The sequence below is a fragment of the Podarcis raffonei genome, chromosome 2 (genome assembly GCF_027172205.1).
Source record: "Podarcis raffonei isolate rPodRaf1 chromosome 2, rPodRaf1.pri, whole genome shotgun sequence".
Taxonomy (NCBI): domain Eukaryota; kingdom Metazoa; phylum Chordata; class Lepidosauria; order Squamata; family Lacertidae; genus Podarcis; species Podarcis raffonei.
The window spans coordinates 54438628-54456749 of record NC_070603.1 but is presented as its reverse complement, the minus strand read 5'-3'; the positions used below and the strand labels follow the sequence as shown (position 1 = coordinate 54456749).

The 18122-nt window shown below is 42.9% G+C and overlaps 1 protein-coding gene across 4 annotated transcripts in view; it reads right to left on the bottom strand.

Annotated features, from left to right (window-relative positions):
- The window catches only part of PPP2R2B (protein phosphatase 2 regulatory subunit Bbeta), a 242175-nt gene that overhangs the window by 19533 nt on the left and 204520 nt on the right, over positions 1-18122 (bottom strand). For all 4 annotated transcript variants that reach the window (XM_053376654.1, XM_053376656.1, XM_053376657.1 and 1 more), the window contains one exon: positions 2521-2685. In XM_053376654.1, coding sequence (XP_053232629.1) covers positions 2521-2685 — 165 coding nt within the window. The remainder of the gene's footprint in view (positions 1-2520; positions 2686-18122) is intronic.

Sequence of the window (18122 nt, the reverse complement as noted above, 5' to 3'; positions counted from 1 at the left end):
TAAAACTTGTTCCTCACAGAAGTCCTGTTTTAAGTTCAGATGCAGCAATAAACCAGGCTTTGTCATTAGAGAAATGGGTGATGCCATGCCTCATGCTTGCATGTGCTCTCCTCCCACCTTCCTTCGTGCAAGAGGGTTTGATGCTGTTTTAAGGGCAAGCTATGGTTTCTACAAACCATAGTCTGCTGCATTCAGATGGAATGACAAACAATGGTTTGCAAAAACAGAAGCTAAAGACTTTCAATCTCCTCCCTTTCAGCATGATGGAAAGAAGGGAACACATCCAACTATAGTCAGGCCACCCCTCTAAAATATAGTTTGTTTACGGAAGACAAGATTTCTGATTCAATTGAATTAGGCTGGTTCGCTGAGATTAAATATCCCATGGATTCTTGGTTCAGGTATAATAACAACTTGTTCTACTTTATAAATCCTGAGTCAAAATAATCTAGCTAAAATGACTCAGCCCCTTGAGAAATTATTTACATAAGGGTTTAATCTGGATTAAAACATCAATGTAATTTAACATAGACAAAAATAGTTAAGGATAACTCAACATCTACATAGCACTTGTTCAGACTGAAAACCTATTCCAGTTATCCACTTAACTGTAAATCACTACTGGTTTCATTTTCTACTCTCTTTAGAGCATCAACTCGCCGAATTCTCTGAATATTTCATTTCAACTGCATTGGCATTTTCTCTTATTAAGTGATGCAGGTGGAGCTGTGGTCTAAACCATTGAGCCTCTTGGGCTTGCTGATCAGAAGGTTGGAGGTTTGAAGCCATATGATGGGGTAAGCTCCTGTTGCTGCCTCAGCTTTTGAAAACCTAGCAGTTCGAAAGCATACCAGTCCAGGTAGATAAATAGGTAGTGCTGTGGCAAGAAGGCAAATGGCATTTCTGTGAGCTCTGGCACTCATCACAGTGTTGCGTTGCACCAGAAGCGGTTTAGTCATGCTGGCCACATGACCCAGAAAGCTGTCTGCAGACAAACGCCAGCTCCCTTGGCCTGAAAGTGAGATGAGCGCCACACCCCATAGTCACCTTTGACTGTCCTTTACCTTTACCTTCCCTTATTAAAGGGGGAGAGGCACATAACCAAACTGATGTGTGAAAATGTGAGCTGAGTGAGTTCAGAACGTGGTAAAAGCATGTCGAACACACTACCCAACAAGCACCTGGCATCTTTGGGGCAGCATGGGAATGAACAGTGGGTTGTTACCAGTGGGGGAGTTATAAAGCAGTCACACAACCACATCACCACATACTGAACTCTACATGGATACGGTCAACCCCTATTTTCAACATGCCAATTTGAGAATGTGATTTGATCTCTTATGTCAGGAGTGGGAAACCTTTACTAAGACTGAGGGCTGCATTCAATCATGAGCAATCTTCTCTTGGTCACATGCCAATGGTGGGCAGGGCTAGAGGCGAAGGTGGTTGGAGCAAAGTGTGCAACTTTTACCTTTGCTTAGGAGGCTACATTTCAGCCACGAAAATGTCCGAGGTTTCTGCACACACACTCCACCCATGCAAGCAAGAGGCATTATCACAGCTGAGTGGCACATTCCGCCCATGCAAATGTACTTGAAGAGGACGCAGAGCAGGGCCAGTGCAAGGAGTGGCCTGGGAGGTGGGGTGTGTCCTGATGGCCGGGCAGAGATGCCTGCAGGGCTGTACTTGCCACCCAGGCTACAGGTTCTCCATCACTGCTTTAGTAGCTACATTCATCTTAGTTGTTATAGAAAATAGTGTATGGCCTGCAATTTAATATCACCATTTCTGATTTGCAAAACCACCACATTAATAATTAAAAGCTGACTCCCAAACTGGAAGCACTCTTCAGATGGCAAGAAATGAAAAATGGGCTTTGGATTAAATTTTGAGGATCAGAATAACTTAGTTCAAAACCAATCTCTCTCTCCTGTCCTTTTAAAAAGCAATTAGCTGAATCTTTGCAAGAGATTTATTTCAATTCTGGCTGGAAAAGGCATCAGGCGGGGCCTTATAGCAATTGCACATCTCTTGTTCAGGGGGACAGAAAGCAATGATGTGGGTCCCGTTCCCCAAGCATTAAAGCAACTATTCATAAAATGCTTTGCCATTCCCTCTGCCTTCCACACCCAGGGATTTCCCATGTACTTTGAGCTTTCAGTTTGACATTAAGATATCTGAGAACCCAGTGAACCAGAAACTGAAGTGAGCTCTGGGTGTTACTCATTCTGGCTGGAGGGTAAGGTTCGGTTGTACAGAGATATAAACAGCACCAAGGTAAAAACTATTGTGCATGCTGCTCTTACTTTGGCAATCACAGCAGGAAGAGGATATATTCTGTTCACTTCCAGCTGGTAATACTTTGTGTCAGAAGTAAGCTTGATAACTGATTACTAAGAAAAAACTAAGGTTTCTTCTCCCCCCCCCCAATAGACCTGCCATTGAGATATATATTTTTATATAAAATAAGTACAAATCCTATTTTCTCATTCATCCTTCCATGGGCCAAAATATACTCACATTTGGAGTGCCTGTCACACAGGGCGGACGCTCGCATGTCGCACAGTCTTATTGTCCCCTTGCTGCTGCTGTAGACAAAGGTGTTGCAGTGGTGCGGATGGAACTCTGCAGCCGTAATCACTTCTGTCAGCTCCTCCATGTTTGCTGGTTTTATATCTACAATATCTGGCAGAAGTGAATCAAGGCAGAACAAACAGCACAGAGCAGGAGGCCTAACATGATGTCCCAAGGAAGTGGGGAGGAGACAAGAGACTGCCATATATCTGGACTGGGGAGACCTGGGTGGAACTCACTTCTCGTTTGTGAATCTGAAACTGGGCCAACTACAGTGGTGCCCCGCAAGACGAACGCCTCGCAAGACGGAAAACCCGCTAGGCTAGACGAAAGGGTTTTCCGTTTTGGAGGCACTTCGCAAAACAAATTTCCCTATGGGGTTGCTTCGCAAGACGAAAAAATCTTGCGAGTCCCCGTGGGTTTTTTCCCGCCTTTTTTCCCCTTTTCCTAAGCCGCTAAGCCGCTTATCAGCTGTTCCGCTGATAAGCCACTTAACAGCTGATCGCTGAAAGCCGCTAGACCGCTGTAGCGCTAATCCGCTAAGCTGTCAATGGGCTTGCTTCGCAAGACGAAAAAACCGCTAGACGAAGAGAATCGCGGAACGGATTCTTTTCGTCTTGCGAGGCACCACTGTACTAACCTTCTGAGTAACATACCTGAGATGTTATGCGGATAGAAGGGGATAATAAGAGAAGTTATTACCTACCTGTCTGGGTGCCTGCATGTTAGCTCATTTACACTAAGCTATGGCTTGGTTTAATGTTATGTGTAAATGAGGGCAAACTGTGCATATTTATTTGTTTATATTTTGTTTATCAAAATATACTGCAGTTTCACAAAAATATTGGAGTGGTATACAACAATTATAAAAGCAATGAAAACATGCAAAAACAGAATTAAAACCATAGATCACTGGCTACTGCAAGAGAAATATTATCTGCACAAGCCCGGTGGTATAGGAAAGTTTTCAGATTGTCCACTGGAAGAGTTTTCCATAGGACTAGGCAAGTAACATGAAAGGCTCAGTTTTGTGTTGATATCAGATGAATATCACCAACTTGGGGGACAAATATCAACGCTTCAACAGATGTTCTCAGGTGTGATATAAGAATTCAGGTGGTCCTTAAGGTACCCTGGATCCACGTTATTCAGGGTTTTATAAATTATTACCAGAAATTTATACTTGGCTAGGTAGTGCAGATGCTTTAACAACAGTGTTACATGTTGTCAATCAACTGCCCCCATCAGCAGTTCAGCTGCTGCACTTTGGACTACAACTCCCTGCCAGTCCGACTGAGCCGATGCAAGTTGTAGTCCAAAACATCAGGAATGTGGTAGCTTGCCAAAGGATGGTCTAGACCAAATCCTTCTCTAGCTCCGTCCCTTTCAGTTGGAATGTTGTGCATATTATTGAGTCTCTTATGCATCCTCATGCTGTAACATGCCGTGGTGCTAGAAAGAACATTCATTCAAAGCACATTGCTTTATCTGCCATCAGCCATGTGCTAGGTGATTGACTCAAAATGAATCCTAACTCATTAGTCAACTAGGTTGCCCCCTGGCTGATGGTAGGCGCACAATAGATTTTCTATTTCAGAAAGCAAAATCAATCTGTAACACCATGGGCAATCATCTGAGGAAAATAAACAGACTAGTCAGATGAAAAAAAAGGCCGAGGTAAGTCACATAAATACCAGCCACTTGCTCTCACGAAAACAAGCTATTAGCTCCTACTTTTCTCTTGTCTCCTGGATTATCTTTGTTGCTTATATCGGAGCAGAAACTCTCCATTCTCTGCTAGTTGCCCTGGCATATGTAAGCTATCCTCAGTGGGATTGTATTTTGGTAATTATAAATGTCCACTGTAAGGAGGCGAAGAACCCCAGCTCAGTCACCAAAACCTTACAATTTACCAGTAACCATGCTTTAACTGGGATAGGGCAACTACTTTATGGCATTCATGACCTTAATGACTCAACAAAATAGCAAGCTGTCTTCTTTTCCTCTTCCTTCTTTTTTCTTTTTCTCCTTCCTTCTTTTCCTCTTACCAAATATTTTAGTTTGGCATACATTAACAAAATCGTTCCTCAAAGTGGCAGCTTCATTGGTCTTGTTTGCACCTAATGCTATACTATGTTTAATATCAACCACAGTTAAAGTTAATAAATCGTGGTTTAGTGTCATGTGCGAATGACACAGAACGAAGGAATTCCTCTGATCAGGCTAAAGTCCAATTAGTTTAACAAAAAATGCTTTTCAAATATGGTTTTCCTTAACAGGCCAATAAATTGATTCTCTCTGGTTGCCCATGATGCATGAGTCTAGGTCAAGAACTGAGGAGGTGGGAGTCAGGGCATGCAACTGTTTCTAGAGACCACTGGTTGAAATGGAGGTGGATTAGAACATGGAACTATAACAACTCCTTGTCTGTTGTGAGTCTCCAGTACTGAGTGAAAGTGAATGGGAGACCATTTGTTTATAAGGGATTGGACACAAGGTTTCCTTTCTAGAAGCCCATCTCCTGATCTTCCCTCCCTCCCTTAAACAAAAGTCTTTGCTGGTGGAGAAGGGTCTATAAGCCCTTGCCTAGAATATGCATTAGTTGTATCCTATGCAATCATGTCCTGGAATCATTTGTGAAGGAAGACCTACTAATAATGCCCTAGGGTATTACTAACCTGACCCCCCCTTCATTCCAGGAAACACCAGCAACGGCTTAAGCAGGCTACGTTTCATCACATGGCCTGCCCAGGTTCCTTTGTTAGAACTGCATTAAACAGGTGATCACCATTCCACAATCTTTTCTGCCTACTCACTCTGGTCAGCTACTTTCCTACTATATCTGCTTGGCTATCATCACATGATAACCCTCCATTATCCAGGCATTCTTTTGTTCACAGTCTACTCATTCTCCACCGGAACTTGGCTAATTTCTAGTGTTAATTGCAGGGCAATGCTATGTGTGTTTATTCAGAAGAAATTCCCACTGTATCCAGTGGGGTTTAACTCCCTAGTCACTGTGTTTAATACTGTATCCTTAATTTCCTTTCCAGTATGGGAGAAAGATATTTCCTGACCTTGCCCCATCCTGATAACTTCACAGCTCCATAGAAACCTCTCTGGGTTCCCACCTATTCCTCCCCTTTTCACACCTGCATAAACCTGTAGTCCTGGGAGAATGAAGCACATATGCACAGAAAACATGTAAAAAGCAGGGCAATGGAAGACTATGAGGGCTAACGAGAGTTGTATCACCAATTTATAACACACTGAAGCAAAGGGCAGAATCTGTACGCTGACACCAGCTTCACCAACAATTGATCTTTAGAGGAGATAAAATGTCTTTTCAATACAGAATTGGAGCAAAATTGATATTGTGGCTAGGAATGTTTTGAGGATTCCCTGATTCCAATAAAAAATAAAATAAAGAGCAGCACCCCATACAAAAACAGGACAGTATATATCCAGGATGCAATGTGGTGCTTTCAGACCATATTATTTCCAAGCAAAAAAACAGGGAATCAGTCTGTCTTGGGGTATTTTTTAGTCTCACAGGGATGTTTGCAGCCACACTAATTAAAACTCAGCCTGTGCTTCTTTATTGATTTTAGTGCAAGGAAAGCTAGTAGCTAAAGTAACTGCTTACTTTCAGATTATAACCGTTTGCTTTGGTTCAAGATGGAAGAGTTATGATTCCTGCCCCCTGCAACCCCAACCCAAGGGACAAAACGAAACAGTTTTAAAAAATAGCCAAGGCATCACGCTAGAAAAGCTTTCCAATAATTGCTGCCGGGGTTGTTGTTTTTTCAATTCTTCACATTTCGATCCAAGATGGAATCACAGATGGACACAATTGTAAGATTCAGGGTATTTATTGGTATTTTTTTTCTCAGCTGGCCTTACCATTCAGAGAAAAAGCCCTGATAAGTGCAGATGATCTTTTGATGATTGGCTCCCTCAGTCATTGCTCTGAGATGGTGGCCACTGATGTCAAGCAGTTTTAGATTTCACACTACAAAAACCCCAGCATGGGCCAATTCTGTTGGCTTTGTGAAGCCTTAGTGTGGATAAAGGGGAGGAGGAGGGAAAAGCACAGAGGCATTCTTTGCCCCATACGGAAAACAAATTAAGTTCCTGCTGCTAACAGGGGCGAATGGGAGGTTAGGAACATCCTTCTCCTGTAGGGATTACTGGGAAAATGTGGCTGTGTGAAAAATACTTTCCTTAATGTAGCATTATATGATGGGGAAATTGAATAGTTGGATATACCACCCTCCTCATCTTCTCATAAATGAAACTTGTGTTTCAGAGAGATAAGGGATCCAATTCACTGGGGCATGTCCCCCTACACAGTCCTATTGGAATGAGCATGCGACTTTCCACCCTTATTGATAAATTTAAAAACTAGAGAATCGCCAGGTCCAGATAGCATCTACCCCAAAATCATTAAAGAACTCAAATGTTAAATTGCTGATTTAACAAAGCTATGGAACTTTACCCTAATATTAGCATCTGTAACCAGAGGGGCAGGAAGTGGGAAATGAAAGTTACATGCCATTTGGTTTAACATCTATTCCAGGCAAGTTTATGGAAACAATTTTAAAAGACAAAACGTTCAAGCATATAGGAGAAAATGTGCTGGAAAAGAGTCAACATGGCTTCTGCAAACCATCTCTCTAACCTTTTAAAATTGTTTGAAAGGGTAAGTAAGCAGGCTGATAGAAGTGACCTGGTAGACACTGTGTATTGGTCTTCCAAAAAGCTTTTTGATAAATGTCTTTATCAAAGCCTTCTGAGTAAACCAAGCAGTCATGGAATAAATGGATGGGTCCTCTTATAGAACAGTAACTGGTTAAAAGAACAAAAAGCAGAGATTAGGCATAAATGGACAGTTCTCCCAATGGAGGGATCTGAGAAGTTCCACAAGGATCAATATTGAGGTTGGAGCTTTTTGAGCTTATTCATAAATTACATGAATAGTGAGGTGTCCAAGTATACTTATGACTTTGAATTATTTTGGATTGTCAAAACAAAACAAAACAAAACAAAACAAAAGGATTGTGAAGAGCCCCAAAATGAATTCATCAAACTGAGTGAATAGACAATAATATTGCAAGTACAGTTCAACAGTGAGGCACACTGAGGCAAAAAATATATATCCTAATCTCTACACACTGATGACGTTTGAACTGACAGTGATTGATCAGGAATGAGACCTTGGAGTCATGGTGGATACCTTGATGGAAATATTGGCACAGGATGTGGCAGCTATGAAAAAGGTGAAGTCCATGTTATGGATAATTAGGAAAAAGTTTGGGGAAATATGCACTCCAAGATCAGAGGAAACACATCTCTGAATACTAGTTGCTGGGGAGTAACCAACAAGGCATCAGACACCCCCAGGCAAGCACAAACGGCAACCTATTCTATTGGTGGCAACAGAATGCTTCTTTCAAGCCCAATTTCAGCTGGGAGGGGCTGGGGCAGAGTAGGCTACAGGCACCAGGAAACGTCTCTCTGGGCAGTTGTGCACCCCCAGGCAACACGTTGGCAATCCTTGCTGTAATAAATCTCTCAACCTCCTAGCTGCAAGACTGGAGTAAGAAACACTGACTTGTATTATAGTGTTGCACACCAGAGCACAAGAAGCTGCCTTATACTGAGTCAGACTTACTGGTCAATCTCAGTATTATCTACCCTGACTGGTAGCTGCTCTCCAGAGTTTCAGACAGGCACATTCCCAGCCCTACCTGGAGATACTGGGGCATTCTGCACTCTGAATCTGTGACCTGCTGCATACACAGCAGATGCTTGACCACTGAGCTACGGCCCTTCCCCTTGTGCTAAGTTTATTATGTGTGTGAAATACTTCGAATGTTCAATAAATATTAACGTTCATGGCAAAACCATATGGAACACTTTCTTCCAGTGACAGTCAATGTAGAGAGGTTTCCCATCGCTGGTCTGCATGTGCAATGCTTCCTCACCACTACCATGTTGGTGATGTTCTGGTTTCAAGCTGCTTCAGCCAAACGGGAGGGAAATAATCTGGTGAAAGTGTGAAAAAGCAGTGCACTGTCTGTCCATAGATTCCAAGTTTTGCTAATACTGTACACTTCAGTACCTGCCTGTAATATCTATGCTGCCAGTCTTCTTGTCAGCTGGAAGGATGGTCCTTCAATTAAAATCACAAGCCGGGAAACCAAGAAATATGGGCTCTTTTCCCAGCCTAGCAAAGAATCGCCTTGGCTGCATTATTTGCATTACTACTGATATGGCACGGAATCTTTTATCCTTACTTTGCTTTCATTGAACACTGTATCGCTCACCGCAGTTTAGCAAGGAGAAGGACGTGGGAGTGAAATCAATGCATAGGAAAAAGGCAGCAAGTATACACATCGCATGCAAAGTCAGTGGCAGAGCTCAGAATGAAAATAATATTAACACGTGTGATTTAATTTTGCCTACAGAGACGCTTTGATTTAGCTTCTCAAGCCATGCAACTTTACAGCAGCCTCACTGACCAATGAGACTACTCTGGAGGAAGTGGTTTTAGTGGATCTAGCTTCTCTAGAAAGTTAAAATTTGATTTATTTTGGACTTTGCACAAATGATGTTTCAGGTATGTCAGATGGCATTATTATCATGGACCTATAGGAAAATTTGTCAATCTGTATTGATTTACTTAAAATATTTTGCCACGAATGCGCACAGAGGTTTTGTGACATGCACCATATCTGAATTAGGATGAACCTTCTCCCTCGGCATAATTTTCACTTACAACTCAAGAAGGATTTCATCCTGGCTCTCTAAGGGACAAAAGGCAGGTTCATTAATCCACTGTATGCTTCTGCCCCTGGGGATATTGAGACCTTGTTAAATAGACTCTGCACTTGACCAAGGAAGGAGCTGTCGACACACATGACACAGTTCTGATATTGAAAATGTTAAGCTCATTGACTTCAGTGGGAATAACTGGACATAAATAGCTTGGAAATTGCAAATCCCTGAACTCACCATGCACACACAAATAAGCAAATAATATAAATATGCTAACCAATACAAATCAGTGGCAGAGCACCTGCTTTGCAAGCAGATGGTGGCATTTAAATCCTTTGTGTGTCCAGGTAAGGCTCCTATCTGAAACCCTGGGATGCCATTGCCAGTCAGTATAGAGCAGGGATGGAAAACCTCTGGCCCTCCAGATGTTCATAGATTGCAACTCCCACTGTCTCTAACTACTGGCCATCTTGCCTGAGACTGATGGGAGCTGGAGTCTAGCCACATCTGGAGGGCCAGGGATTTTCAATCCCCAGTGCAGATCATCTTGAACTAGATAGGCTGACCATCTGAGTCAGCATAAGCTTCCTATGGCTACCCCACACATTTAAATGGACATATACTGACTCAGCGGATAGGTTGATATTATGGTGACAAATCTCATAGCTAGGGCCAACAATGATTTCCCCCCTAACAGCTTTGTCTTAGATTTCAGTAAATAAGTGAGACTTCACTTTTAGTCGGTTCTTTCTGGAAACATCTAATGGGCCATGGCTGGCCCGAGACGTTTTGGCACCTGAGGCAAACCACCAAGAAGGAGGGCATGAGCGAAGATCTACTTCAGGAACAAGGGGGGAGGGAAATAAATATTGGCATTGGGATCTGTTGCCTCTGCAGATCCTGCAGCATGAGGCGGTTGCTTCACCTTGCCTCATGTGCTGGCCCTGCACGAACCAGAGATGTGCTCTCCCAGAACCTTATTTTGCAAGGAATTTTGTGCATACACAAGGATGCAAAATGTAACTAGCCAAGTTAGATTGAATTTATTGATTTTATTTGGTACATTTTTGTGCATGATTGTTGTGTTCCCTTGTGTTCCCTTAAATATATTTTGACACTTGGCCTTAATTATAATAGGAAAATTATCTTAACAATATTTTGTTAAGTTCTGTGTCCTCTGGCCCTAAACTCAAAGCACCTCTCTTTCTTTTCCCTGGAACTGGGCTAAAGAGAGGGGAAATAGATGGCCGGGCTAGGGTGTGACAGGAAATTCATCCTGTCTGTTGGCAGCCCCTATTAAGTCTTCTATTTTTGGAGGGGGACCACTTAATATGAACTTCCCCTCCAGATTTAAATACCTGGATTTAACTGAATAGGTCTCTGCCATCACATGTACTTTGTGCTTTACGCAGAGGCACATCTACTTCATAGGAGCTTTCCCCTGACTCCAGAAATATGCCAGTGTAGTCCTGTAATGGAAAAAGTCTTTTGATCATCAGTACCAGAAGAAACGGACGAGCCTTTCCCTCAGTCCAGTGCCAGGGATCTTTCACGGGATCCCATGCACCAGTGGAGCACAGAATTGGGCTGTTAGATTTTAGCTTCTCTTTCATCACATTTTCAGACTGGAAATTAGTTATGCATTTTAAAGAACCAATTTGTTCTTGCAAATGAATAATAGATGGGCCCAACATGAAATGTGCCGGGTTTGTGAGCACATGTTGTTTAGATGGGAATGCTTAACAGGACACACACACAGAGTGATAACATAGTTTAAAAGGGCCATGTTGTGCAAGAAGTGCAGGCTTTCTGCAGTTAATGTGTAATGCAGGTTCACCCAACTGATGCTGTATCCAGCCAAATGTGGCTTAATAAATGTCCTGCTTTTTCAGCCTGCATAAAAAACACCCCGAACATTTACTGAGCTGAAGGTGTGTCCCCTAAACTACAACTCCATTGACATGCCCACTGCATAACTGGAGACGTAAGCATGGGCACACATGCATCAACACTTGCACACTTACTATTGCAAACACTAGTGGAAGGCCTATGCAAATAAACCGCCATGTTAAGCGTGAAGCAATTCTAAATTGACCAGAATTTGGAGGAGAGGGTAACAAGAGAAAAAGGGAAAATTATTACCTTCCCTAGTGTAACCCTCTTCTAAAATAAAAATGCATTTCTCTTGCTCTCAAAACCAACTTAAATATAAAAAATGGGCAAAGACAAGGGTTTTCAAATACATTCCTTACCCAGAGAAGCCGCGATTCTAAAAATAGCTCTGAGGAATATGCATAATGCCTTCACTATTTAGTAATTAGCAATTGGCCCTGCACACATCATGCTATATAAATGCTAAGCACATCATCGTCATCATATTTAAAGTGCTTAGCTTTGTCTGGATCACACATACTATCCATTACAGATTTTTCACTCTATGAGGAAAACGCAATTGGCAATTATGCAACTGTCCACTGTTCTCCAGTGCACAGAATTCAAGTAGGCATCTATACACTCAAATCTGTAATAACCAGGGAGACACTTTAGGGATGGGACAGGATTTGTCACATGCTGACAGGTTCCATCTATGGCTCACTGACAGACCAGAAGGCTTCCTTCATTTAAAATATGCCATGTTGATGGGGTGGGTTGTTACAATCCTTTGCAAGAATGAAATACCGCACAGGTCCACAAGCTTTTGCAAAAACACAAGACCCAGGGACTCCCCATAACTCTCACTCAGAATGGATAGAGGGCCAAAACTGGGTTTGGTGGATCACACGAACTGTGACAAAAAGGGAACTCTCAAGGAGAAAAATAATGAACTAATGGATCATGTCTGTTAAGCACATCATTGCCAGCTCTATTGAGAAGAAAGCAACCACAACAGCCTGCTGTCAAAAAGACAAGATTTTCTCAGTTTTTAGTATGGCTTTCTTTTAACAGCAATCCCTTTTAAGGCTGCTTTTAGCATACATTTAAACTCACAGCAACCCACTGTTGGCTGATGCAGTTGCAATGCCACAAGAAATGAACAGCAGTGCTGTCTGCCTATGGGAAAGCATGCCATGTTATAATATTCAACTACCCCAGAATGTCAATTTACTCGTGTGTGCTAGATGGGACATATCTTCAGCTGACCCAAAATTACACAGCTTGTGTAATAGCTTTAAAGCAGGGTTTCTGAAAACCCTGCAGAACCTGCCAAGTTTAACTGAAAATTCTGCAGCGGGAGACTGCTAAACAAAGTGCAAGCAATAAATGAAAGGATAGATCCTTAATTTGTTCCTTTGGGTCAATGCTGTATTTTCATGTCTCTCTGGATGCATCATCAAATTTTATAGCAGGGATGAAGAAGCTGTGGCCCTCCAGATGTTACTGGACTCCAACTCCCATCAGCCCCAGCCAGCATGGCCAATGGACAGGGGTGATGGGAGTTGTGGCCCAGTAGCATCTGCGGAGTCCTGGGTTAGCCACCCCTGCTTTACAATGTGGATGAGTGTGTGTGTGTGTGTGTGTGTGTGTGTGTGTGTATTTCCCCTGAAGGGACCCAAGTGAAATGTGAGGTGTTGTGGTTAAAAGCAGTTCAGGCGAGAAAGGGAGGCTGCAGACTAAACTGCAGGATTGTGAAAGGGAAAAGTGAAGCGTTTTGCATCCAGGCTAAGCCAACATTCCACTGTTACAGAAAAGGTCTATTATAGCAACCGAATCACAGAAGGCTTCAAACTGCACAGTTCAAACAAAAGCACACCACGTTCCCAGATCTCTGACTTGGCATGGTGAAATCACGACTGCTTCAAGAGCATACTTACACCCCCATCCTACCGATATTTCAAGAGGCACCCAGGGCCATGAAAATTAGACCTCCCATCCTAGTTAAAAGCTGGGTGCCTTTTAGTTCGTCCTTCCCAACTGTTCCCTGGCAACTCTTATTATCCCTTTGGCTTCTTTTCACCACAACTACTGCTGGATCAGGGCGTGCTGAATTTTTCAACTTTCAACTTCCAAAAATGAGGGGTTGTAAAAAGTTGTGACATGACTTGGGATTCAAAAGACATTTTGGTTGAATTAATATAGTTTTGCTTGATAAGTGAAATGTGTGTAAAATTGCATAGAAATAATTAAAAATGGCTGCCAAGTATTTGCAGTTTTTTATATTATTATTATTATTATTATTATTATTATTAGGCATTACCTGACATCTTCATAAGGTAAAATTAAAATTCTCTGGTTTTCTGAAAACAGTTTCTATGCTTTTTAATCAAATGTAGCTTTACCAAACAAAATGTTGTCCAAAGTAACAGCAGCTTTGAATTCCTCACACCCCAAAACATATTTTTAAGACCCCTCACTAAATAAATTTGCAAAAATTGTTTCCCCACCTAAAATGACACACTCATGGCTGCCTCATGGGCTGACCGTACTGTGGCTTCTGAGGAAGAGGTTAAGAACAATAACTTAACAATAGTTATCAGGCAAATCCTCAGCAAATTGTCTAGAATGGGAAAATTTAAAAATGCACACACAAACTCGGTGTGCACTTATGAACAAACCCAAGCACTGGGTGCTTCCTCCCTGCCCCCCATGGCTGGTAAAGGAAACCTACATTTTATCTGCTTACTTGACAGCAACATTGTTTGAGAGAGCAATATGTGGTATTCTAGCGATGTTTTGGGCACACCTGATGTAATTATTGCCACAAGTCCTATTATTATTCCAGTTGTGGCTTTATAAAGGTGACTGGCACAGCCTCATTTGCATGCCTGGTTCCGGCAGCCTGTCACATATCTGTAGCATGCAATGAAAGCTACCTATTAATATTTCTTCTCCACATGCTCCCTAAAGGCACCTGTCTTCTAAATTACACCTTGCAATTGCCTTCCTCCCATGCTGATCCTGTAAGCAAAATTCAACAATTTGTCAACCGAGCTGGAAAGCAGCACCTTGCAATAATGACCAGCTGAGCTGAGCTGCATTTAGATTTCTAGCTAAGGGAAGCAGAGCCCAGTGTTAGAAACTGAGATATGAAAGCTAGGAGCTAAATGGTACCTTAAACCTAGGTTATGTGCACAGCAATGGGATGTCTAGGTGTAGTTTTTTTATAACAATAATAAAAAGCTGAAAAGGAATGAACTGTTCATTTTTCACATGGTCTAGTCCTTCCTCTACCCACTCCTCCAATATTCTTAAGAGAGTGTCTTCTCCAGTCTTCAGAGAGTAGCTGGAAGTGGGGAGGCAGAAAAAGGTCTTCCTTTCCTTCCACTCTGCAGTTTTAATCTGAAATCTTAGACACAGTACTTGCCCAGAGCTCAGAAACTGCTCATAAAATTCCCTGTTTCAAAATGTGGCTAGAACAATGACAGTTTCGAACACTGGCAAAGCCCTGAGTGTGGTCACTGCAAAGGCAACACAAGGGACTAGAGATAAACTGCAATGGTAAATTTTTAAAAAGGAGGATCACCTTAAATAATAAAAATAAAAAGAAGAGAAAGGCTAGAAATCTCACTCTGTTTACCTGTAGTTTTAGATTTACAAACAGTTGTACAGACACAATGAAGCCTGTAGCCACTGGGGGGGGGGGTGTAGATAAATATATATACATATAATACCTGCAAAAGACCATGGCAGAATGCTCTCCCCAATGTTGCCTGTTGTCAGTCTTTGTCTCTTCCCTGCACAAATCCTGATTCTTCCCTATCATCCTATCCCCAAATCCTGACCCTCAACCCCACTCTATTCCTCTCTGCTCAACAACTCCAGGCACGCCTGGAAGAAGCGGACCATTTGGATCCCTTCCAGTCGGGATTCAGGCCTCATCATGGGACTGAAACTGCCTTGGTCGCGCTGGTTGATGATCTCCGGCGGGCTAGGGACAAAGGTGAGAGCTGTTTCCTAGTTCTGCTGGATCTCTCAGCGGCGTTTGATACCATCGACCATAACATCCTTCTGGACCGTCTTGAGGGGCTGGGAGCTGGGGGCACTGTCATACAGTGGTTCCGCTCCTTCCTCCTGGGCCGTGTTCAGAAAGTGGTGGGGGGGGATGAGTGTTCAGACCCCTGGGCTCTCACTTGTGGGGTGCCTCAGGGTTCTGTCCTCTCCCCCATGCTTTTCAACATTTACATGCAGCCGCTGGGAGAGATCATCAGGAGGTTTGGGCTGGGTGTTCATCAGTATGCGGATGATACCCAGCTCTACCTCTCTTTTAAATCAGAACCAGTGAGGGCAGTGAAGGTCCTGTGTGAGTGTCTGGAGGCGGTTGGAGGATGGATGGCGGCTAACAGATTGAGGTTGAATCCTGACAAGACAGAAGTACTGTTTTTGGGGGACAGGAGGCGGGCAGGTGTGGAGGATTCCCTGGTCCTGAATGGGGTAACTGTGCCCCTGAAGGACCAGGTGCGCAGCCTGGGAGTCATTTTGGACTCACAGCTCTCCATGGAGGCACAGGTCAAATCTGTGTCCAGGGCAGCTGTTTACCAGCTCCATCTGGTACGTAGGCTGAGACCCTATCTGCCTGCGGACTGTCTCGCCAGAGTGGTGCATGCTCTGGTTATCTCCCGCTTGGACTACTGCAATGCACTCTACGTGGGGCTACCTTTGAAGGTGACTCGGAAACTACAACTAATCCAGAATGCGGCAGCTAGACTGGTGACTGGGGGCGGCCGAGACCATATAACACCGGTCTTGAAAGACCTACATTGGCTCCCAGTACGTTTCCGAGCACAATTCAAAGTGTTGGTGCTGACCTTTAAAGCCCTAAACGGCCTCGGTCCAGTATACCTGAAGGAGCGTCTCCACCCCCATCATTCTGCCCGGACGCTGAGGTCCAGCGCCGAGGGCCTTCTGGCGGTTCCCTCATTGCGAGAAGCAAAGCTACAGGGAACCAGGCAGAGGGCCTTCTCGGTAGTGGCGCCCGCCCTGTGGAACGCCCTTCCAGCAGATGTCAAAGCGATAAACAACTACCTGACATTCAGAAGACATCTTAAGGCAGCCCTGTTCAGGGAAGTTTTTAACGTGTGATATTTTACTGTATTTTTGGTTTCTATGGAAGCCGCCCAGAGTGGCTGGGGAGGCCCAGCCAGATGGGTGGGGTATAAATATTAAATTATTATTATTATTATTATTATTATTATTATTATTATTATTATTATTATTCCCTCTGCCCATCTGACACCTTCCTCCCTTTCTCCAATTCACGCACTTTCTTCACTCTTCCTTCTTTCCCCCTTCTCTCTTACGCATGCACTGTTGGCTGCAAGCCTTGATTAAACTATAGTAAGTTTTCCTCATTTCAGTAGAACATGCTACATGGCCAGAGGAGAATGTTATTTGGTCTGCATTTTAAAGGAAAATTGACCTAATATTCAACTCCCGTAACCTGATTATTTTTTGAATTTTACACTTTTCCGAATTTTGCAGTAACAAATCTCAACTCAAACAATGTACCAAAATATGTAAATGACAACCACCACCAAATATTTTGGGGTAGCATATGTTTAGAATGGCTACCAGTAGATAAAATATGCATTTTTTAAAGCTTGTATCAGAATCTCTCTTTAAAAACAAAACAAAAAACTGTTACAGATGGTTTGCAGAAAGATGGAATGGACTGACGAATGAACACAGGCTAAATTGACCCAGATCAGAAATAGACTAATTTCTCCATCCCTGTGTAGATGCTACAGCCTAACACCCAGATCTTCAATGCATTTCTTGGGACACTAGTCTTACTGAAATCAATGGTGTCTTTAGGATTATAGCTTTATCTGATATGCTTATGAAAACAGGAACAAACCGAAGCTGCTTTATACGGAGACAGATCACTGGGCCATTCAGCTCACTAACTGTCTACACTGATTAGCAGTGGCTCCTACCAGGAGATGCTGGGGATTCAACATGGGGCCCTCCGCACGTAAACCAGATGCTCTACCATGGAACTACAGTCCTTTCCCTGGGTGATACTATCAATACCACACATGGGAGTTGTGTCCCAATGGCATCTTCCCACACAGCTCTGGCAACTCTGTCTATGCAAGGTCACATCATTATCCATTTGGAAACTTGTACCAGAACCACAGAATTCTCTGAACTCTCAATATAACTCTATACTCTAAGGGGTAAGAATATGAACTCAAATGGCAGTCTACTCCAGCACCCATTCTTTTTATCACAGCAACCCCCAGTAAACCACTTTACCTACAGAAAGTGCTTTGGAGAAATATGCTTGCCACCCTCCTCTGTCATTTCTTAACTCAGGCAATACTAGTCCCAGGTGTTTTTGTTGTCCTTCATATTCCCCTTCTTTACTCTCTTGCAAAGACCTTAAGACTCTCCCACCCCATTTCTCCAATGCGGTTACCAGAGGGAAGCAGTCCACCATTTACCTAGCTAAACTGAGATGGAAGGAAGTCATTTCCTTCATACTGAAGGGCTACAGCTGACGAAAATGGTTTCAAGTTTTACTTTGCATTTCAATTGTTTGTTTTTCTAATTGTTTGTAAGCTACCGAGAGAACTTTAGGTTATGGCGTATCATACAAATGCCATAAGGTCAGTCAGTAAAGATGGTCTTGGGCACATGTAGAACTTTTTATAAGGTGCACAGGGTTTGCCTCACTTCTGAGTAAACATTTGTCTGCAGGCTAAAGGCAGGTGGGGGACTGAGACAAGTACAGTTGTAAAATGCACTTTAACGACACAACAAACCAACCATTCAAGAGGTGCAAACTTGAGGTTCAAGCAAACGGTGCCTTCTCAGAACAGGGCTCTCTT